This window comes from Pygocentrus nattereri, chromosome 18, assembly GCF_015220715.1.
Source record: "Pygocentrus nattereri isolate fPygNat1 chromosome 18, fPygNat1.pri, whole genome shotgun sequence".
Lineage (NCBI taxonomy): Eukaryota > Metazoa > Chordata > Actinopteri > Characiformes > Serrasalmidae > Pygocentrus > Pygocentrus nattereri.
Window position 1 is genome coordinate 615,001 of NC_051228.1, and position 24,448 is coordinate 639,448.

Genomic DNA, 24,448 nt, shown 5'->3' on the forward strand with positions numbered 1-24,448 from the left:
ATTTGTAATTAGAGTAGGACACACTCATTTGAAAATATGCATAATCCAGTTAAAGTTACTGTAAATCTAAGTTTGTTACTGATAATATTTGTTATTCTTACCAGATTATATTTCTCAGATACTCGACACTGCATGTAATCCAGCACCCGTCAGCTTTACTCACCTGCCAAGGTTTAAAGCAGGGAGCTACAACTGAATGTAGATGTGTATCTGTAGGTTAGTGGAAGTAAAGGTTTATTTTTGGAAGCAGTTTGACCTTAGATGAGGGTCGTCGTCGTGTCCTACACGGCTGCGGGGGACTTCTCGGGCGTGGCTGTGGGGGACTTCTCGGGCGTGGCTGCGGGGGACTGCGGAATAAGATTGAGACTGGGTGGACGCTGCCAGGTTACGGCGTGTCTGCTTACATTTATTGATCACTTTATCCAGTACGGCCACTAGCTCGCTAAAATCAATGTCCTTACAGGAAAGTCCGTTCGCTTGGTGACCGGCTTGGCAGCGTCGCCAGGCTGAGGCCGGATTCCTCTCTCTCTGAATGAGGAGAGACGCAAACACTTGTCCACATATGGACATCACCAAGAGTCAGGCGTGTAACATATGGACGGTACATGTATGTCTGATTCGTGGCTGAACGCATCCCAGTAGTTATAATTGTTACCTAGTATCTGCTTTTAAATATATCTTTTATATATTTTAATTTGCATGTTTAATGATTTTATTGCATATCTTACAATGTACATATCTTTACAGTTCAGTTGTGTAGCCATTATTACTTTTCGTTAGGAAGGATGTTGAAGAATCAAAGATACATTAAACCTTATATAACATGAAGTTGGCATGTATGACTAATGTACATCATTCATTTATGAATATTTTCTCTATTGTTTAATTTATTGTATGTAGGTTACACATATGTTTAAATATGTTGTCCTGTATTTGAAAATTACCAAGTTGGCACGTCACGTCCAGGGAAATATGCTAATATGAAATCTGTATGTGGTCATAAATCACATTTCACGTTTTACAATGCCAGCTTTTAATATTTACAGTTCTACGTATGAAATATTGACCCTGCAAGATTCAATAATCTGTAATGTTCCATCATTACATCAGTAGCGTGTACATGTTCCACGCTGTACTGACCGCGTTCAGCGAGAAAAGCATGTGTGAGTCGTGTTTACTGGAACGGGGGTTGTGCCTATAACTTTGGCCTCCAGATTGTTTTTCTCTACTGACTGTGTTTTGTACAAATACAGGGAGCATTAAACTTTGGCCTTCAGGTGGATTTGGCCTTTTTATGTTCCTCCACTGACTGCATTTGTCCAGACACATACAGTAAAGATATGAAAAATCTCCCTAAGATCACACGTACAACTGTTAACCTGTAAAACCTGTAAAATACATTAAACAGTTCTTCTCTTTATTGTGTATATTTTATTTGTAGCTTTTGTTTGAACACAAGGATGTCCATAAGTGCACATGGCACCAGGACACCCTAGGCCGCAGTTCAATGATTGACTTTGTAGTCGTGTCATCGGACTTGCGGCCATGTGTTTTGGACACTCCGGTAAAGAGAGGAGCTGAGCTGTCAACTGATCACCACCTGGTGGTGAGTTGGATCAGGTGGTGGGGGAAGATGCCGGTCAGACCAGGCAAGCCCAAACGCATAGTGAGGGTTTGCTGGGAACGTCTAGCAGAAGAACCTGTCAGATTGATCTTCAACTCACACCTCCGTCAGAACTTTGACCAGATATCGGGGGAGGTGGGGGACATTGACTCAGAATGGGCCAAGTTCCGTTCCTCCATTGCTGAAGTGGCTGACTGTAGCTGTGGCCGTAAGGTAGTTGGTGCCTGTCGGGGCGGTAATCCTCGAACCCGGTGGTGGACACCCCAGGTGAGAGATGCCGTCAAGCTGAAGAAGGAGTCCTACCGGGCATGGTTGGCCTGTGGGACACCAGAGGCAGCTGGCAGGTATCGACAGGCCAAGCGATCTGCGGCTTCAGTTGTTGCCAAGGCAAAAACCCGTGTATGGGAGGAGTTTGGTGAGGCCTTGGAAAGTGACTTTGTCGGCTCCGAAAAGATTCTGGCAAACCGTCAGGCGACTCAGAAGGGGAAAGCAGTGTGCCACTAGCACTGTATATAGTGGAGATGGTCTGCTGCTGACTTCGACTGAAGACGTCATTGGGCGGTGGAAGGAATACTTTGAGGACCTTCTCAATCCCACCGACACGTTCTCCAGTGAGGAGGCTGAGTCTGGGGACACGGGAATAGGCTTGTCCATTACTGAGGCCGACTTGGCTGACACGCCTTTTCAACATTGCGTGGACATCGGGGGCGGTGCCACTGGATTGGCAGACTGGGGTGGTGGTGCCTCTTTTTAAAAAAGGGGACCGGAGGGTGGTACAGGGGAATCACACTCCTCAGCCTCCCTGGCAAGGTCTATGCAGGGGTACTGGAGAAGAGAGTCCGGCTTATAGTCGAACCTCGGATCCAGGAGGAACAGTGCGGGTTCCGCCCTGGTCGTGGAACACTGGACCAACTCTTCACCCTCTCCAGGATTCTGGAGGGTTCATGGGAGTTTGCCCAACCAGTCCACATGTGCTTTGTGGATCTGGAGAAGGCATTCGACTGTGTTCCCCGGGGTATTCTGTGGGAGGTGCTTCGGGAGTACGGGGTACATGGCTCTTTGCTACGAGCCATTCAGGCCCTGTACAAACAAAGCAGGAGTTTGGTTCGCATGGCCGGCAGTAAGTCAGACTTTTTCCCAGTGAGAGTTGGACTCCGTCAGGGCTGCCCTTTGTCACCGATTCTATTCATAATTTTTATGGATAGAATTTCTAGGCGCAGTCAAGGGATGGAGGGTGTCCGGTTTGGTGACCTCAGGGTCACATCACTGCTGTTTGCAGATGATGTGGTCCTATTGGGGACATCAGGCCGCGAACTTCAGCTTTCGCTGGATCGGTTTGCAGCCGAGTGTGAAGCGGCTGGGATGAGAATCAGTACCTCTAAATCCGAGACCATGGTTCTCAGGCGGAAAAGGGTGGAGAGCCCTCTCTGGGTCGGGGATAGGCTCTTGCCTCAAGTGGAGGAGTTCAAGTATCTCGGGGTCTTGTTCACGAGTGATGGTACAAGGGAGCGGGAGGTTGACAGGCGGATTGGTGCTGGGTCAGCAGTGATGCGGGCTCTTTACCGGTCTGTTGTGGTAAAGAAAGAGCTGAGCCATAAGGCAAGGCTCTCGATTTACCGGTCGATCTACGTTCCCACCCTCACCTATGGTCATGAGCTTTGGGTAATGACCGAAAGAATAAGATCGCGAATACAAGCGGCCGAAATGAGTTTCCTCCGCAGGGTGTCTGGACTCTCCCTTAGAGATAGGGTGAGAAGTTCAGTCATCCGGGAGGGAATCGGAGTAGAGCCGCTGCTTCTTCACGTCGAGCCAGCTGAGGTGGTTCGGGCATCTGGTTAGGATGCCTCCTGGACGCCTCCCTCGGGAGGTGTCACAGGCGAGTCTACCTGGGAGGAGACCCCGGGGAAGACCCAGGACACGCTGGCGCGAGTATATCGCCCAGCTGGCCTGGGAGCGCCTCGGAATCCCCCTTGGAGAGCTGGTGGAAGTGGCTGGGGAAAGGGAGGTCTGGGCTTCATTGCTTAGGATGCTGCCCCCGCGACCCGAACCCCGGACAAGCGGAAGATAATGGATGGATGGATGGATGGATTTATTTGTAGCTTTGTTCTGGTGTTTAAAGCAGGCTGCGGAAAACAATAAAAGTGGTTTGAAACGATTTCTTTGGTATTCTGAGTGATTGTTTCAGATTATTTCTTGGGCAAAGTCACCTTTCTCCTTTTTAAACATCTTTTAGAAGCAGTGTGAGCACAACACACCGTGGCAGAGCGCCCTTACCTGCGATGGTTAGGTTTGGATTTACCTGGTTTTACCTCTCGTCTTTATACATCTCGGATATCTTGGTTCTATTGTCTTCATGTGCGAGTGGACCTGCTTTATAGTGAAAGTGCTATGGTGTCGGTTGTGTTCATTTGAATTCAGTATTCCAGGTGGTTGCTATTGTTTTGACTCCCCATAAGGCAGAAGTTGAGGAATATGCTGTATCCAGACAATGACACTACCACTTTTTCAAAGTAGGCCCACCCACTTTTACACAGGCCCACCCAAAAATGTGTTTCTGCCTGCACCACTGGCAGTGACACTCACTCAGCTGCTGACGTTCTGAAGACAAATCCAACATTTTACAGCTTCCAGACTTTCATCAGGATGGTTTTACTGATTTGTCTGGTTCTTCTCTGGACTTGTCCTGGATCTGGGTCTAAACTCGACACCAGTGAGCTTCGTCTTCTTTTTTCTGATTAGCTTTCTCTTTCACGTTTACTTTGCGCTCGTTTGAGATTTTCACACTTTTTACACAACTAGAAACATTTGAATGTAATTTGAATATAAAATCTGTTGTTTTAACAGTTTACAGGACATGGTTAGTCAGCTTGTAAGAATCTGCTGAAATGAGCTGAACAGTTTTCCGTACTGTTAAATTTACAAACAGAACCATTTTCTATATTTTATTGATGTGTAATTATGTTGTTTTATATTTAAGTGCTGTGTAAGATTTATTATAACTTGAAAATGAATACAGTAATTAGACTTGCACAGTACTAATATCAGCTGGTGTTGTATAACTAGTATTCGTTAGTATTAAATAGCATTAGTACTGGTTAATATTACTTAGAATGGAGAACCCATAGGAAATCCACGCAGACACGGGGAGAACATGCAAACTCCACACCAAGAGGACCCCGGTCACCCCGCCGGGGAATCAAGCCCAGGCCCTACTTGCAGTGAGGCGACAGCGCTACTCGCCACACCACCGTGCTGAAATAAGCTTAATATAAAAACGATCACATCAGCAGGTTCTCCGTTCCTCACCAACCACACGACCGTATCCATACAAACAGGACACAGACATGAACGTGGATCACGGCGTTCCCTCCATTATATTCTCCTATCCCACTTTCTGAGCGTAATATTCCTGAAATAGTGTAATTTTTAAGCATAAACTGCTGCTCTGTAATGATACTGACTCAGAGAACTTGTAGAGGTGAATTCCCACTCTAATGTCTTCGGGGTTTCTCTAACACTAGAGGGCGCTCCCAAGTGTGTCCAAAATGAATGGGTTGATATGGAGCTTTTGAGCAAAGTCGTAGTTTATAAATTGTTGAGTTCCATTCACTCCCAGTCATTGAGGACTCGCTCGCGGGCGCCCTCTGCTGTTCAGCAGTGCTGTTTTAATATAACAGTGGAAATAAGAAGCGGCCAGACTCCTCATTCCCTCTGTGACTAGGCCTGATGTAAAATGATTTAGTTGAAAGCGCTGTCGCTGTCACTGTGCCAGATTGGGTACGGCTGTAATAACCGGCTTTATTTATAATATTAATGTTAAAATTATTTACTAAACTAATTTACAAAGAATAATGAAAGGAAGAAATTAAGGAAAATTAGTAGATTGGAATGTGTAAGCTCAGCAAACGTAAAAAAAAGTGGTTACTTAAGGGCAACACCGTTAATTTTGCGAAATGAGTGAATCATTGAGTGGTTTAAGTGGAAACAGTCATTCAGTAATCACTGGTTTGGTGTGAAATGCGCTTTTCTAGAGAAACTGAGTCAGAATTCTTCACCATTGTAGTGATAGGAACCAGACGTCCGTCTGTTAGATATATTAGATATATTTTGTCTGTGTTTGTCAGTGAGCTCACATGGGTGTTATAAGCTTTATATGTCACGCTGATTAAGGTAAAATAGTGCTAAACTGGGAAAAAGACATTTTCACTGGGCATCATTTTTCCTTTCGCCCTGTGTTGTTTGGGTTGGGTTTGTGGTCCTGTAAAGTTCAGAATAGGGTAATTGATCGCTCAGTGGTGCTGAACTGCCCCAGGAGGCAGAAATAAACGGAGTAGCTTCTTTTAATCCGCTGCACCAGAAACCCTGAAGCTGTGGCTGACAGTTCGGCTAATACCGAGCAGACTGAGGTAAAAGGTGACGGAGACTAACTCAACTTCCCGAAGACCAGCGAAAAATGCCCGACGACGCGTTCAAATGCGGCTGTGTGAGGAAACGGCCGCCGCATTTTCCTCCACAGAGGCCGGACTCGAGGCAAGAGGCGTCCGTGGGGGAAGCTCATCGATCGCGGTTAGCCGTTAGCTTAGTGCGGAGTAAGCTAACGGCTAACATCGCGTTCCCTCGCAAATATTTCGCGTTATGATCCAACGGTTTGCGCGAGGGGTTGGAACTCTTAATAAAGACGTGTAAACGCGCTTATATTCGCCTCAACAGCGAAAGTCTCTGCTTAAGCTCAGACGTGAAGCGGCTCGTTGAGTTTACGTTGGTGTTGAATTGAAACATAAAGACGGCGTCGCTTCTCAAAACCATGATTCTGTTATTTAGTGACTCAAACTGCCTGTGAGACCGACTGGCCTCGTACAGTAACGTTAAAAGCTATATTTACAGACATTGCAGAGAACAATAGCTGAAATAGACTGGCCAGACTGATCTCAGACTGGCCAAACCCAGCTCAGACTGGCCAGACTGATCTCAGACTGGCCAAACCCAGCTCAGACTGGCCAGACTGATCTCAGACTGGCCAAATTGAGCTCAGACTGGCCAAACCCAGCTCAGACTGGCCAAATTGAGCTCAGACTGGCCAAACCCAGCTCAGACTGGCCAGACTGATCTCAGACTGGCCAAACCCAGCTCAGACTGGCCAGACTCAGCTCAGACTGGCCAGACTGATCTCAGACTGGCCAAACCCAGCTCAGACTGGCCAAACCCAGCTCAGACTGGCCAGACTCAGCTCAGACTGGCTAAACCCAGCTCAGACTGGCCAGACTGATCTCAGACTGGCCAAACCCAGCTCACACTGGCCAGACTCAGCTCAGACTGGCTAAACCCAGCTCAGATTGGCCAGACTGATCTCAGACTGGCCAAACCCAGCTCAGACTGGCCAGACTCAGCTCAGACTGGCCAGACTGAGCTCAGACTGGCCAAACCCAGCTCAGACTGGCCAGACTCAGGCCAGACTGGCCAACCCCAGCTCAGACTGGCCAGACTGAGCTCCGACTGGCCAAACCCAGCTCAGAGTGGCCAGACTGAGCTCCGACTGGCCAAACCCAGCTCAGACTGGCCAGACTGAGCTCCGACTGGCCAAACCCAGCTCAGACTGGCCAAATTGAGCTCCGACTGGCCAAACCCAGCTCAGACTGGCCAAATTGAGCTCAGACTGGCCAAACCCAGCTCAGACTGGCCAGACTGAGCTCAGACTGGCCAAACCCAGCTCAGACTGGCCAAATTGAGCTTTAAGCGTAAGTGATGCTAAAACAAAGCTCTAATGTAGGCAGTGTGGCTGGTAGAACGCCTCTGGTCCTAGTTTCATTAAAAACTGAAAAACGACAAAGATGGAAGTACAAGGTTTTCTCTCGACAGCGCAATGTACTTAATAAAATTACTCAAAACAAGTCAAAATGTTTGGAAACTTAGTAACCTTAACAGGAGGAATATTACATATCAGCTGTATTTGAGGTAGTTTCTCTCGAGGAGATGCTCTGCTGTGCAGAGTGTGTCCAGCTGGGATGTCCAGCTGGGATGTCGACTCGGTGGGAGTCTAATCTGTGACAGATCATCGTTCCGCCGGGTCAGGGTTTCTGTCCAGGAAGAAAAGCATGTTCGACTCGGGCTTTACTGGAACAAGGGTTGTGCGCGTAGCACAGTCTGTACAGGAAATCCACAATTACACACACACACACACACTCCCCCACACACAGACACACACAGACTCGCACACACACACACTCTCACATACTCACACACACTCCCCCACACACAGACACACACAGACTCGCACACACACACTCTCACATAGACTCACACACACTCCCCCACACACAGACACACACAGACTCGCACACACACACTCTCACAGACTCACACACACTCCCCCACACACAGACACACACAGACTCGCACACACACACTCTCACATAGACTCACACACACTCCCCCACACACAGACACACACAGACTCGCACACACACACTCTCACAGACTCACACACACTCCCCCACAAACACACAGACTTGCACACACACACACTCTCACATAGACTCACACACACTCCCCCACACACAGACACACACAGACTCGCACACACACACTCTCACAGACTCACACACACTCCCCCACACACACAGACTTGCACACACACACACACACACATAGACACACACACACACACACAGACTCGCACACACACACACACATAGACTCACACACACACACTCCCACACACACACACACACACACAGACTCGCATACACACACATAGACACACACAGACTCGCATACACACACAGACACACACTCACAGCTGCTGTACAGATGTTTAGTGTTAAACTTTAATCTTTAGTTTCATTTCAGCCTGTTTTTCTCCTTCTGACTGTCTTTGTGTGACTAATAGTCTGAGTGTAGTTTAATCCAGATGACTGGACACACACTCCCACAGTCTTACAGAACACGGTTCTTCAAGGGTTCTTTAGTAAAGCAAATGCTTTCATATAGAACCCTGAACACTCAAACCTCAATGTTAAAATGCTCTATGGAACCATTTTAAAAAGGGTCTATATAGAACCATGTACAACACATTCTCCATCAAGCTGGAGAACCACTTTCACCATGCACAGAACCATGCAAAGGGTTCTTTCAGTGTTCATTGATCTATATAAAACCTTTTGCCTTATTAAGGAACCCTTGAAGGACCACCTTTTTTAAGTGTGTACAGAAGATAATTCATGTTTGCTGCATGCTTAAATGGTTCTCTCCATTGGTTCTCCAGTGTGACAATAGAAGAACCCTTTTTGGTGCCATATGGAACCATTTTAGAAGAGGTTCTATACAGAACTGTATACAACACATTCTTCATCAAACTGAAGAACCATTTCACCATGCAAAGAACCCTTTACTCATGCAAAGGGTTCTATGGGCGTTCATGGTTCTATAAAAATAGAACCCTTGAAGAACCACATTTTTAGTTTGTACAAAAGTTGGTTCTTCAGAGGTTTTTAGCAAAGACTTTAGCAAAGAACCATTTAATGCTTAAATGATTGCCTCTATGGTTTTTTCAGATGTTCTTCAGTAAAGGCAGTGGTTCTATATAGAACCGTGAATACTCATAGAACACTTCTGATACTCAGGCAAGCTTAAATGTTTCTCTGCATGGTGAAATGGTTCTTCAGATTGATGGAGAATGTGTTGTATAGTTCTGTATAGGTTATTCTGTTGTTACATGCTTGACATCGTAACAATAGCAGCACCATTTTTGGTGCTACATAGAACCATTTTCAAAAATGTTCCATGTGGAACCATATACAACACATTCTCCATCCATCTGAAGAATCATTTCACCATGCAGAGAAACATTTCATCGTGCAAATGGTCCTGTGAGTGTTCATGGGTCTGTATGGAACCATTATCTTCACTAAAGAACCCATCTGTTTTCAATAGAACATGAGCGAGGCTGAAGGACGCTGAAGATCTCCTGGGAACTTTTGTTTATTGTGTGTTTCTTTCTGAGCCGGGACTCTGTTTTGGTGTTCAGGTTCTTTACTGAGAGGAACTGTAGAAACGTGCTAGGGATCCGTTCAGACGTCGTTCTATGGTAAAGACACATCTCTGTAAACTGATGTCAAGGCCTGTTTTAGAAGTGGGGCTGTACCTGAGAACCGGAAATCTGACACGCACTCAAACCACGATCTCTCTCTCTCGCACACTCAGCGCTCAGTCGCTGAAGTTCAGACAGAAGCGGAAAATTTCACGGCTACAGAACTCTTTCTTCAACATGTTCTTCACAGGTTTTCTTGCTCTTCTCTGGATGTGTCCTGGATCTGCATCTAAATTCAACACGAGTGAGCTTCGTTTGCTGTTTTCTCCTCTGTCTTCTCCCTAATTCATGTTTTTAGCCGTTTCCTTTTTCTGTTTTACTGTTTTATGTCGTGGCTGCTGCTGATTTGTACCACATTCAAGATTTTCACACTTTGTACACAATTGGAAATGAGATTTGAATATAATTTGAATATAAAATCTACTGTTTGAACACTCAGCGCAGCGCAGTTTACAGGAAATGGTTACTCAGCTCAACTCAGCATCTGAGTTACAAAAGCCTTCATGTTAATGATGTGTAGTTGTTTAACTCTGTTAATTTGATCAATTATAATTCAGCCTGAAGCGGCACTGAACTGAATACAGGAATTGGAATTATGCAGTATTAGTATTAGTTACCGTTAAATAACAAGTATTAGTTAGTATCAAATATTATTCCTTAAAATTTGTTGAGTACTTAGTGTCATATGGCTAGTAGTGTACATAGCATTAATTACTATTGCTATCAGTTAGTTAATATATGTATAATATTATCAGACAGTAACAGTGTTACACAGTAATTAGTATCAGATGGTATTAGATGTTAGTATTAGATAGTATTAGCATCAGATTGTATAGATAATGTTAGTATTAAGTAGTATTAGCATCAGATGATATAGATAATGTTAGTATTAAGTAGTATTAGTATCAGATGATATTAGATAATGTTAGTATTAGATAGTATTAGCATCAGATTGTATAGATAATGTTAGTATTAAGTAGTATTAGCATCAGATGATATAGATAATGTTAGTATTAAGTAGTATTAGTATCAGATGGTATTAGATAATGTTAGTATTAGATAGTATTAGCATCAGATGGTATAGATAATGTTAGTATTAAGTAGTATTAGTATCAGATGATATTAGATAATGTTAGTATTAAGTAGTATTAGTATCAGATGATATTAGATAATGTTAGTATTAAGTAGTATTAGTATCAGATGGTGTTATATAATGTTAGTATTAAGTAGTATTAGTATCAGATGATCTTAGATAATGTTGGTATTAAGTAGTATTAGTATCAGATGACATTAGATAATGTTAGTATTAAGTAGTATTAGTATCATATGGTGTTATATAATGTTAGTATTAAGTAGTATTAGTATCAGATGATATTAAATAATGTTAGTATTAAGTAGTATTAGTATCAGATGGTGTTATATAATGTTAGAATTAAGTAGTATTAGTATCAGATGATAGTAGATAATGTTAGTATTAAGTAGTATTAGTATCAGATGGTATTAGATAATGTTAGTATTAAGTAGTATTAGTATCAGATGATAGTAGATAATGTTAGTATTAAGTAGTATTAGTATCATATGGTATTAGATAATGTTAGTATTAAGTAGTATTAGTATCAGATGATATTATATAATGTTAGTATTAGATAGTATTAGTATCAGATGGTATTAGATAATGTTAGTATTAGATAGTATTAGTATCAGATGATATTAGATAATGTTAGTATTAAGTAGTATTAGTATCAGATGATATTAGATAATGTTAGTATTAAGTAGTATTAGTATCAGATGGTGTTATATAATGTTAGTATTAAGTAGTATTAGTATCAGATGATATTAGATAATGTTAGTATTAAGTAGTATTAGTATCAGATGGTGTTATATAATGTTAGTATTAAGTAGTATTAGTATCAGATGATATTAGATAATGTTAGTATTAAGTAGTATTAGTATCAGATGATTAGATAATGTTAGTATTAAGTAGTATTAGTATCAGATGGTATTAGAGAATGTTAGTATTAAGTAGTATTAGTATCAGATGATATTAGATAATGTTAGTATTAAGTAGTATTAGTATCAGATGGTATTAGATAATGTTAGTAATAAGTAGTATTAGTATCACATGGTATTAGATAATGTTAGTATTAGATAGTATTAGTATCAGATGGTGTTATATAATGTTAGTATTAAGTAATATTAGTATCAGATGGTGTTATATAATGTTAGTATTAAGTAGTATTAGTATCAAATGATATTAGATAATGTTAGTATTAAGTAGTATTAGTGTCAGATGATATTAGATAATGTTAGTATTAAGTAGTATTAGTATCAGATGATATTAGATAATGTTAGTATTAAGTAGTATGAGTATCAGATGGTATTAGATAATGTTAGTATTAGATAGTATTAGTATCAGATGATATTAGATAATGTTAGTATTAAGTAGGATTAGTATCAGATGGTGTTATATAATGTTAGTATTAAGTAGTATTAGTATCAGATGATATTAGATAATGTTAGTATTAAGTAGTATTAGTATCAGATGGTGTTATATAATGTTAGTATTAAGTAGTATTAGTATCAGATGATATTAGATAATGTTAGTATTAAGTAGTATTAGTATCAGATGGTATTAGATAATGTTAGTATTAAGTAGTATTAGTATCACATGGTATTAGATAATGTTAGTATTAGATAGTATTAGTATCAGATGATATTAGATAATGTTAGTATTAAGTAGTATTAGTATCAGATGGTATTAGATAATGTTAGTATTAAGTAGTATTAGTATCACATGGTATTAGATAATGTTAGTATTAGATAGTATTAGTATCAGATGGTGTTATATAATGTTAGTATTAAGTAGTATTAGCATCAGATGGTATTAGATAACGTTAGTATTAAGTAGTATTAGTATCAGATGATATTATATAATGTTAGTATTAAGTAGTATTATTATCATATGGTGTTATATAATGTTAGTATTAAGTAGTATTAGTATCAGATGATATTAGATAATGTTAGTATTAAGTAGTATTAGTATCAGATGGTGTTAGATAATGTTAGTATTAAGTAGTATTAGTATCAGATGATATTAGATAATGTTAGTATTAGATAGTATTAGTATCAGATGATATTAGATAATGTTAGTATTAAGTAGTATTAGTATCAGATGGTGTTATATAATGTTAGTATTAAGTAGAATTAGTATCAGATGATATTAGATAATGTTAGTATTAAGTAGTATTAGTATCAGATGATATTAGATAATGTTAGTATTAAGTAGTATTAGTATCAGATGGTGTTATATAATGTTAGTATTAAGTAATATTAGTATCAGATGGTGTTATATAATGTTAGTATTAAGTAGTATTAGTATCAAATGGTATTAGATAATGTTAGTATTAAGTAGAATTAGTATCAGATGATATTAGATAATGTTAGTATTAAGTAGTATTAGTATCAGATGGTGTTATATAATGTTAGTATTAGATAGTATTAGTATCAGATGGTATTAGATAATGTTAATATTAGATATTGTTAGTATCAGATGATATTAGATAATGTTAGTATTAAGTAGTATTAGTATCAGATGGTGTTATATAATGTTAGTATTAGATAGTATTAGTATCAGATGATATTAGATAATGTTAGTATTAAGTAGTATTAGTATCAGATGATATTAGATAATGTTAGTATTAAGTAGTATTAGTATCAGATGATATTAGATAACGCTAGTATTAAGTAGTATTAGTATCATATGGTATTAGATAATGTTAGTATTAAGTAGTATTAGTATAAGGTGATATTAGATGTTAGTATTAAGTCGCATTAGTATCAGATGATATTAGATAATGTTAGTATTAAATAGTATTAGTATCAGATGGTGTTACATAATGTTAGTATTAGATAGTATTAGTATCAGATGGTATTAGATAATGTTAGTATTAGATAGTATTAGTATCAGATGATATTAGATGATGTTAGTATTAAGTAGTATTAGTATCAGATGATATTAGATAATGTTAGTATTAAGTAGTATTAGTATCAGATGGTGTTATATAATGTTAGTATTAGATAGTATTAGTATCAGATGATATTAGATAATGTTAGTATTAAGTAGTATTAGTATCAGATGGTATTAGATGATGTTAGTATTAAGTAGTATTAGTATCATATGGTATTAGATAATGTTAGTATTAAGTAGTATTAGTATCAGATGATATTAGATAATGTTAGTATTAAGTAGTATTAGTATCAGATGGTATTAGATAATGTTAGTATTAGATAGTATTAGTATCAGATGATATTAAATAATGTTAGTATTAAGTAGTATTAGTATCAGATGGTGTTATATAATGTTAGTATTAGATAGTATTAGTATCAGATGATATTAGATAATGTTAGTATTAGATAGTATTAGTATCAGATGATATTAGATAATGTTAGTATTAAGTAGTATTAGTATCAGATGATATTAGATAATGTTAGTATTAAGTAGTATTAGTATCAGATGGTATTAGATAATGTTAGTATTAGATAGTATTAGTATCAGATGGTATTAGATAATGTTAGTATTAGATAGTATGAGTATCAGATGATAGTAGATGTTAGTATTAGATAGTATGAGTATCAGATGCTTCTATACACTTTCACTTAATAATATTTAGCATTAGATGTTAAAATTTAACTGATTAGTATTAGAGCAATTCTGAATTGTTGATAAACATGAAGTCATAATTTCCGCTGCTGGTTAGAATCGGGAGTCTAAAACGCCGTCTCTCCCGTTTCCCTCAGATATAAAGTGTGTGGTGATTAATCTGGAGTATGTAAACTGCACGTGGGATGACGAGGGCCTTCCTCAGGAGAACTGCACTTTCAGAAGCAGGTCAGTTTAATTCTGTAGATCTAACCTGTCCATCACAGCTCTGCTCAGATTCAGACACGGCTGCGTTTGCTCTCTCAGGTATGAAGGAGGTCCTGAAGCTGAATGCCAGATGTACCTAAAGGTCAATGATCTCAACGTGGGCTGCAGATTTTCTTACAGCGAAGAGAAGCTGAACAGATTTACTCTCCTGCATGCTTGGCTGTACAGCGCTAACGGCAGTGTGGTGGCTGAACATCACCGTAACCTCATTAACATGGGTAGGAACAGAGACTTAACAGCTCAGTTACACTACAGCCAATACATACACCAGTCAATGAATATATCAGTAATATATTGCCAAATTTCCCCATTTTCCCAAATGTAATCAATCAGCCAAATCTCTAATAGACTTTTTGGGAACACTTACTATGAATCCTGTATTCGGTATATATTTTATAAATGCTTAATAAGGCATTAAAGGGCATATATATGACCTTATAATACCTGGCACAAGCTTATAGATGTGCTATTAAGTTCATGCAAAACACTTTAGAAAGCAATAAATTAGGTCTCCATCAGGCATTACAGTATCTGTTCAGTTAATGAATTGTAAGTGCATATAACTTGTGATGTGTCTGGATGTTATGTGTAAAATAAACCAGAACCTTATTATTATACAGTACATCATAAGAATAGAATAGAATAAAATTTTGTTTCTGGAAATTTGGCTTCATCAGGTTGCACAAAAATTGCCATATAACCCATTATAAAAACATTTCTAAAACATTGTGAATATATGTTTCATAGGAAGTGTCACCAACTTTTCTTCACAATAATTCAGATTCCCCACAAGGGGGCACTATTAGCACACAAAACAGGGAGGAAACCCACACCAGCAGGAGCTCACAAACACGTATGCTTTGACCTATGTTATAAATCAGTGATGAGTTTCAAAATGGGAAGGGAAATAGTTTATTAGGCTCAAGGTAAGGCTGAATGCTATTTTTAATTTAATCAATAATTTCTAAAAAAAAAAAAAAGATCTAGTTATGGCCAGCTGGGCTGATAGCTCACAGAGCTAAACCACATGTCTAAATTTGATGTTCTGGCAAACTCTGTCTTTAGAGTTTCTTCCTTCATCACTTCAGCAATAGAAATAGTATTTTAACTACAGACGTAACACATTTTTAATACGTTTTTTATTATCCTGGCATTTAAAGTTCTGTTTATTCTCTCTGTTCTCTAATCAGTGAAGCTGGATCCTCCGTACAACCTCACGGTGGAGATGAAGAACCCTGAGCTTTATCTTTATTGGAACAGCAGCAGTAGAACCAAAGCAGTGTGTAAAACTAGCCAAGTTCGGTACAAGATCAACCACAAAAACTGGCAGGTAAACAGAGTTAATAATTAAAAATCACACTGTATTGCTCAGTATGTCTAGGACAGTTCCCGTTTCCTCCAGAGGGGGCGACAAAGTCTCATTCCCAACAACTAAACAATCAACTAACATTAATACAGTAACACTGTAACAACAATATTGATAAACAGTAAGAGCAAACGATACGTTGGGAAACTTCAGTAATGTTTACATGCTAGAATCAAACATCAAGAAACGAGGAAAGTTAAATTTTCCAGGATATTCGCAATTAAAGAAAATCAGGACTGGAGTTTGTTGATAACGGATCATGGAACACTTGAAGTTTCCTCAGATCTGCTTCTTGTTTCTCCTCAGCTTCAGAGCGAAAGCACTGAGAGGAACTCCTTCAGTCTGCCGTTCCCGAGCACTCAGAGTCTCTACGAGTTCCAGGTGAGGGTGAAGATGTCAGATACCTGCGGCAAGTCGGAGATGTGGAGCGCCTGGAGCGAGTCGGTGTACTGCGGCTCCATGAAGAACGTCAACGACACAGGTACCCATACATCAGCTCCTTAACCTTCAGACCTGTATCTAGGAGGTCACAAACTTTTTGGGCAAATGATCCCAAACAAACAGAAGGAACGTTCTGTGACTCCAAGCCTTTTCAGCACTCTACACTTTTATTCCAGGTTTATCAATTAGCATAAAAATATGAACATTTTGTCAGTAACGTACTGTACTGTGCGAAACTCAGACACCAAAGCGCGTCACTGCAAGTCAATTATCTCTGTATTGAGTTTGTAAAAACACCATGCAGAAGTTTGGGGTGCTCCTGGTCAAATGACGTTGAGTGAAAGTAAGTTAAAGGAAACCCGTTATGCGTTCCCGGTTTTCCTCTTTCCTTAAGTGCACTGTAGCTTTTTTTGCATGTAAACGTTCTTCAGTCCCAAAGCTCAGCGTTCCCTCCAGAGGGAGAACCTCTCTCCCGCAGAACCCACTTTTCTCAGCTGCCTGAAACGCCTCGTTGGAATTCCAGCCCTTTTCCGTTGTTACAGAATGACATCATCTCATAAGACAGTCCCTACTGCCCGCCTACTGGCAAGCTCCGCCTCCTGACACAGCGCACAGCGGCTACTGGAAGAGGAGGAGTGTGGTCAGTGCTGTAGCATGTGGAGAGACGCTGACCGGACTTTCAGGATCCACTCTGGATCAAACTGATCCGGCAGAACCGACACCGCTGGAGAAACAGCCACAGCGGAGTTACAGCTGCTGAGGAGAGAAGGGTCTGTCTGCAGACTGCAGGACAGGGGTGGAGCGTGGAGGGGCAGAACCGCTCTAGAGGCTGACCGATCAGAACAGAGTGGGCCAGTTGACCAATCAAAGCACAGTTGGGCCTTCAGGAGGCGGGGCTTAAACACACAGGAGCTCTACCAGAGCATAATCGGTCCACTTTGTCATCCTCTACAGAGAGCACATTTTAATTTATTACTGTTTATTTACTGAAAGTAACATTTTGTCTTTTATGTTTTCCCAGCATGTTAAATTCAGCAAATAAACAGTAACTGTGAATTACAACCATTTCCAAAAAAGTTGGGACGCTGTGCAGACTGTAAATAAAAATAGGATGCAATGATGTGCAAATCATGTAAACCATGTTTTTTAAGGAAAATACTACAAAGACAACAACTCGGATGTGGATACTTTACTCACACAGACTGGTTGAATGTTCGAGATCAGCGATCAGTGTCTGTTCAGTTCTGTTAGTCTGCAGCCCTTCAGCTGCACTTTCCCAGAACACCACTGTAGGCTGGACGTTTAGGTTGAATATTCTGAATTAGTTTCGGTTCTCTGTAACTCGCTATTGAGGCATAACCGTAAATTTATGACCTTAAATCTTAAAGTAAGTAAAACTTTTTAAGGATCCTATGAGATTAACCCCTTAAACTAACAGATTAACCCCTTAAACTAACAGATTAATCCCTTCAACTAACAGATTAATCCCTTCAACTAACAGATTAATCCCTTAAACTAACAGATTAACCCCTTAAACTAACAGATTAATCCCTTCAACTAACAGATTAATCCCTTAAACTAACAGATTAACCCCTTAAACTAACAGATTAATCCCTTCAACTAACAGATTAATCCCTTAAACTAACAGATTAACCCCTTCAACTAACAGATTAATCCCTTAAACTAACAGATTAATCCCTTCAACTAACAGATTAATCCCTTCAACTAACAGATTACCCCCTTCAACTAACAGATTAATCCCTTAAACTAACAATTAACCCCTTAAACTAACAGATTAACCCCTTAAACTAACAGATTAATCCCTTAACCTAACAGATTAACCCCTTAAACTAACAGATTAACCCCTTAAACTAACAGATTAACCCCTTAACCTAACAGATTAACCCCTTAAACTAACAGATTAATCCCTTAAACTAACAGATTAACCCTTAACCTAACAGATGAACCCCTTAAACTAACAGATTAATCCCTTAAACTAACAGATTAACCCCTTAAACTAACAGATTAACCCCTTCAACTAACAGATTAATCCCTTAAACTAACAGATTAACCCCTTAAACTAACAGATTAACCCTTAACCTAACAGATGAACCCCTTAAACTAACAGATTAATCCCTTAAACTAACAGATTAACCCCTTAAACTAACAGATTAACCCCTTCAACTAACAGATTAATCCCTTAAACTAACAGATTAATCCCTTCAACTAACAGATTAATCCCTTAACCTAACAGATTAACCCCTTAAACTAACAGAGTAACCCCTTAAAATAACAGATTAACCCTTAACCTAACAGATTAACCCCTTAAACTAACAGATTAACCCCTTAACCTAACAGATTAACCCCTTAAACTAACAGATTAATCCCTTAAACTAACAGATTAACCCTTAACCTAACAGATGAACCCCTTAAACTAACAGATTAACCCCTTAAACTAACAGATTAACCCCTTAAACTAACAGATTAATCCCTTAAACTAACAGATTAATCCCTTCAACTAACAGATTAACCCCTTAAACTAACAGATTAACCCTTAACCTAACAGATTAACCCCTTAAACTAATAGATTAACCCCTTAAACTAACAGATTAACCCCTTAAACTAACAGATTAACCCCTTCAACTAACAGATTAACCCCTTCAACTAACAGATTAACCCCTTAAACTAACAGATTAACCCCTTAACCTAACAGATTAACCCCTTAAACTAACAGATTAATCCCTTAAACTAACAGATTAACCCTTAACCTAACAGATGAACCCCTTAAACTAACAGATTAATCCCTTAAACTAACAGATTAACCCCTTAAACTAACAGATTAACCCCTTCAACTAACAGATTAATCCCTTAAACTAACAGATTAACCCCTTAAACTAACAGATTAACCCTTAACCTAACAGATGAACCCCTTAAACTAACAGATTAATCCCTTAAACTAACAGATTAACCCCTTAAACTAACAGATTAACCCCTTCAACTAACAGATTAATCCCTTAAACTAACAGATTAATCCCTTCAACTAACAGATTAATCCCTTAAACTAACAGATTAACCCCTTAACCTAACAGATTAACCCCTTAAACTAACAGATTAATCCCTTAAACTAACAGATTAACCCTTAACCTAACAGATGAACCCCTTAAACTAACAGATTAACCCCTTAAACTAACAGATTAACCCCTTAAACTAACAGATTAACCCCTTCAACTAACAGATTAACCCCTTAAACTAACAGATTAACCCTTAACCTAACAGATTAACCCCTTAAACTAACAGATTAACCCCTTAACCTAACAGATTAACCCCTTAAACTAACAGATTAATCCCTTAAACTAACAGATTAACCCTTAACCTAACAGATGAACCCCTTAAACTAACAGATTAACCCCTTAAACTAACAGATTAACCCCTTAAACTAACAGATTAACCCCTTCAACTAACAGATTAATCCCTTAAACTAACAGATTAATCCCTTCAACTAACAGATTAACCCCTTAAACTAACAGATTAACCCTTAACCTAACAGATTAACCCCTTAAACTAATAGATTAACCCCTTAAACTAACAGATTAACCCCTTCAACTAAGATTAATGTGTTAAACTAGCGGTTCTCAGTCCTGGTTCTGCAGTTCCACTGTCCTGCATGTTGTGGTGTTCTGCTCCACCTCACCCAGTTTTTTTTGTGAATTAATATTTGAAATCATTTTCTGAATATTTGTGAGAGGCTTGCTGAAGGTTTGTGTTGAGTAAGCGGTATTAGACAGCGTGCTTGTTTGGGTTGTGTGTTCCAGAGACGCACTCCGGTTCTTCGGCCGCTCTGATGATTCTGTACACGGCTGGAGCTGCTGTGGTCCTCGTCATACTGTCCTGCCTGCTGGTCCACAGTGAGAGGTGTGTGGGTTTATAGATCATCTGATCAGCTTTAACCAATCACAGCCCTGTAAACACTAACGAGCGCAGGAAGCGCCTTTAAACTATTTATTCAGATTTTATGTTTATATATTTATTTATATACTACACTGACCAGCCACTTCATTCTGACCACCTCCTCGTTTCCACACTCACTGTCCACTCTATCAGCTCCACTGACCGTTCAGTTCCACTCTGTAGTTCTACAGTTACAGACTGTAGTCCATCTGTTTCTCTGATACTCTGTTACCCTGTTCTTCAGTGGTCAGGACCCCCATGGACCCTCACAGAGCAGGTCCTGTTTGGGTGGTGGGTCATTCTCAGCACTGCAGTAACACTGACGTGGTGGTGGTGTGTTAATGTGTGTTGTGCTGGTACGAGTGGATCAGACTCCGCAGTGCTGCTGGAGTTTTTAAACACTGTGTCCACTCACTGTCCACTCTATTAGACACTCCTACCTTGTCGGTCCACCTTGTAGATGTAAAGTCAGAGACGACAGCTCATCTGCTGCTGCACAGTTTGTGTTGGTCATCCTCTAGTCCTTCATCAGTGGTCACAGGACGCCGCCCACAGGACACTGCCCACAGGACGCCGCCCACAGGACACTGCCCACAGGACGCTGCTGGCTGGATATTTTTGGTTGGTGGTCTATTCTCAGTCCAGCAGCGACACTGAGGTCTTTAAAAACTCCAGCAGCACTGCTGTGTCTGATCGACTCGCACCTGCACAACACACACTAACACACCACCACCACGTCAGTGTTACTGCAGTGCTGAGAATGACCCACCACCCAAACAGTACCTGCTCTGTGAGGGTCCATGGGGGTCCTGACCCCTGAAGAACAGGGTAACAGAGTATCAGAGAAACAGATGGACTACAGTCTGTAACTGTAGAACTACAGAGTGGAACTGAACGGTCAGTGGAGCTGATAGAGTGGACAAGGAAACAAGGAGTGGTCAGAGTGTTACGCCTGATCTGTGTGTGTGTGTGTGTGTGTGTGTGTGTGTGTGTGTGTGTGTGTGTGTGTGTGTGTTGGACTAGTCGGACTCTGTTTGTTGACGAGTTCTCGGTTGTCCGCAGGCTGAGGGTCATCCTCGTCCCCGTGGTCCCCAACCCTGGCAAGAACTTCGCAGATCTGATCGACAACTACGGCGGAAACGTGGAGGTAAGTCGCTTCCTGTTTGTCAGCCAGCTTATCTGTCTTGCACTGGGAACGTCTCCCTTGGTGTTGAGCTGAGCTGCGAGGCCCAGGCAGATTAAGATTAAGAGCCACACGTGTTGCGAAACCTTATCTGAGCTCAGCTCGTGTGTTTTTCCTGTCTCTCTCTCTAGTTTCTGGACTTTCTTTTGCTTTCTGTACGTAGTTCTGTCTTAAACCTAAAACTACTGCTCACAGAAAATACACCAGATAAAATGCGGCTAGTGGGGAAAAATACACTGAGAAACTCAGCAGCACAGAATTCGGCTGAGGTTTAAAACCTTCACGTTCAAATATCAACTGGATTTTTTACTTAGACCTGCAGCTTCTGACCTTCTGAAGCCTTCAGTAAAACACAGGAAACGTGGAGAAACTCAGATCTTCTGCTTCTGAACTGTGGAGCTCAGCTTTTATTAGACAGTCGAGCTCAGAGCTCACTTTGAATATTTTAGTGATAATGAAAGTGTTCTATTAATAAAGACACTATTATTATCAGTATTATTATTATTAGCAGAATTATTATTAGCAGTATTATTATTATTAGCAGTATTATTATTATTATTATTAGCAGTATTATTATTATTAGCAGTATTATTATTATTAGCAGTATTATTATTATTATTAGCAGTATTATTATTATTAGCAGTATTATTATTATTAGCAGTATTATTATTAGTAGTAGTATTATTAGCAGTATTATTATTATTAGTAGTATTATTATTAGCAGTATTAATATTATTATTAGCAGTATTATTATTATTATTATTATCAGTATTATTATTGTTAACAGTATTATTATTATTAGCAGTATTATTAGTAGTAGTATTATTATTATTATCAGTATTATTATTATCAGTATTATTATTATTATTAGCAGTATTATTATTATTAGCAGTATTATTATTATTAGTAGTAGTAGTAGTATTAGCAGTATTATTATTATTAGTAGTATTATTATTAGCAGTATTATTATTATTATTAGCAGTATTATTATTATTATTATTAGCAGTATTATTATTATTATTATTAACAGTATTATTATTATTAGCAGTATTATTATTATTATTATTATTAACAGTATTATTATTAACAGTATTATTATTATTATTAACAGTATTATTATTATTAAAAGTATTATTATTATTAACAGTATTATTATTATTATTAGCAGTATTATTATTATTATTATTATTATTATCAGTATTATTATTGTTAACAGTATTATTATTATTAGCAGTATTATTATTAGTATTATTATTATTATTATCAGTATTATTATTATTATTAGCAGTATTATTATTATTAGCAGTATTATTATTATTATTAGTAGTAGTAGTATTAGCAGTATTATTATTATTAGTAGTATTATTATTAGCAGTATTATTATTATTATTAGCAGTATTATTATTATTATTATTAGCAGTATTATTATTATTATTATTAACAGTATTATTATTATTATTAGCAGTATTATTATTATTATTATTAACAGTAGTATTATTATTATTAACAGTATTATTATTATTATTAACAGTATTATTATTATTATTATTATTAACAGTAGTATTATTATTATTAACAGTATTATTATTATTATTAACAGTATTATTATTATTAAAAGTATTATTATTATTAACAGTATTATTATTATTATTAGCAGTATTATTATTATTATTATTATTATTATTATTATTAACAGTATTATATTTCCCTCATCTCTTTTTCACTCTCTCCTCCTGCAGAACTGGCTGAGCATCTCCAAAGAGCTGCAGGACGGATTTAAGCCCAACTTCACCGAGCGCACCTGTCCGGTTCGGGAGTACAGGCTGGTTTCACAGAGCAGCTCTGACAGCGACAACTCTCTGTCCAGCCTGACCGACGTCTCCACCGATTACCAGCCCATGCACAGCTACTCCTCCGCCTCCACCCTGCCGGCCCCCGCCGAGACCACCCAGACTACGCCCACCGCCCCCAGCGTGCTGTAACCCTGCGTCCCGCGTCGCAAAAGCTGATCACTGTAAAAAAATCACTCTTTTAATGCACAAAACACGAGGAATGAAATACAGCAGAGGCCGCGCGATGACCGGAGACTGGACGGACGGCCTTTTCTCAGCGCTGAGCTCAGAGCGAACCGCTTCACCGCTCATGGTGAAGATTAGCGATACGGCAAGGATTCAGCATCATGGTAGTTCTTTTTCCTGGTGTCTGGAATTCGACAAAATGCTGAGAAATCATGAAGAAAAAATTCAGCAGGAAAGAGAAACGGACTGATACACGCGCGCCTGCATAACGAGACGGCGCGGCTATTCTGCAGTTTACAGTTACTCAGCGCTGCTTGCTGTTATTTACAGGGTCTTTATAATTGGCCTGTGTCTTTATGATCTGTACATTTATTTACTGCATTTGCCGCTTTGGCGCTTTTCATATCGTTACATTTCTTTTTTTGTGATGTTGGAAAAAATGCTGGAGAGACATTTAAGCTCTTTGTGATTGGTCTAAATCTTAGTTAACAAGTTAAAGGGGGACCAACATTTTCCCATAATTCAGTGTAATCAGAGGTTCAGAGGGTTTGGTGTGAAACGGTCCAGACGTCTTTACAGTGGTGGTGATGGGAACCAGGCGTCGCCATGACTACAACACAGATATAGACACTTTATTTACCATCCAGAACCACCAGAGAACCTACACGAGTCTTCTGAGCTTATATGGAATGTTGATGATGGAAAACAGTGGAAAATCTGGAATAATGAGTTTTCTTTGGGGACTATTTTGCCGCACAGCGCCCTGCATGTCTCCCTCCACCATGAATGGAGTTTAAAAATTGTGTTTTTGGCCCAAACCTTTCAGGAAAGCTACAGTAAAACTGCGTCTCGGCG

The 24,448-nt window shown here is 39.1% G+C and overlaps 1 protein-coding gene across 1 annotated transcript in view; it reads left to right on the forward strand.

The window, feature by feature from the left end:
- il2rga (interleukin 2 receptor, gamma a) overlaps positions 1-24,241 on the forward strand; it is a 44,264-nt gene extending 20,023 nt beyond the window's left edge. The window contains exons 14-20 of the mRNA XM_037547520.1: positions 14,508-14,598; positions 14,677-14,855; positions 15,828-15,967; positions 16,310-16,484; positions 20,257-20,356; positions 21,455-21,539; positions 23,315-24,241. Coding sequence (XP_037403417.1) covers positions 14,508-14,598; positions 14,677-14,855; positions 15,828-15,967; positions 16,310-16,484; positions 20,257-20,356; positions 21,455-21,539; positions 23,315-23,557 — 1,013 coding nt within the window. The 3' untranslated portion in view covers positions 23,558-24,241. The remainder of the gene's footprint in view (positions 1-14,507; positions 14,599-14,676; positions 14,856-15,827; positions 15,968-16,309; positions 16,485-20,256; positions 20,357-21,454; positions 21,540-23,314) is intronic.
- Positions 24,242-24,448: the final 207 nt, after the last annotated feature.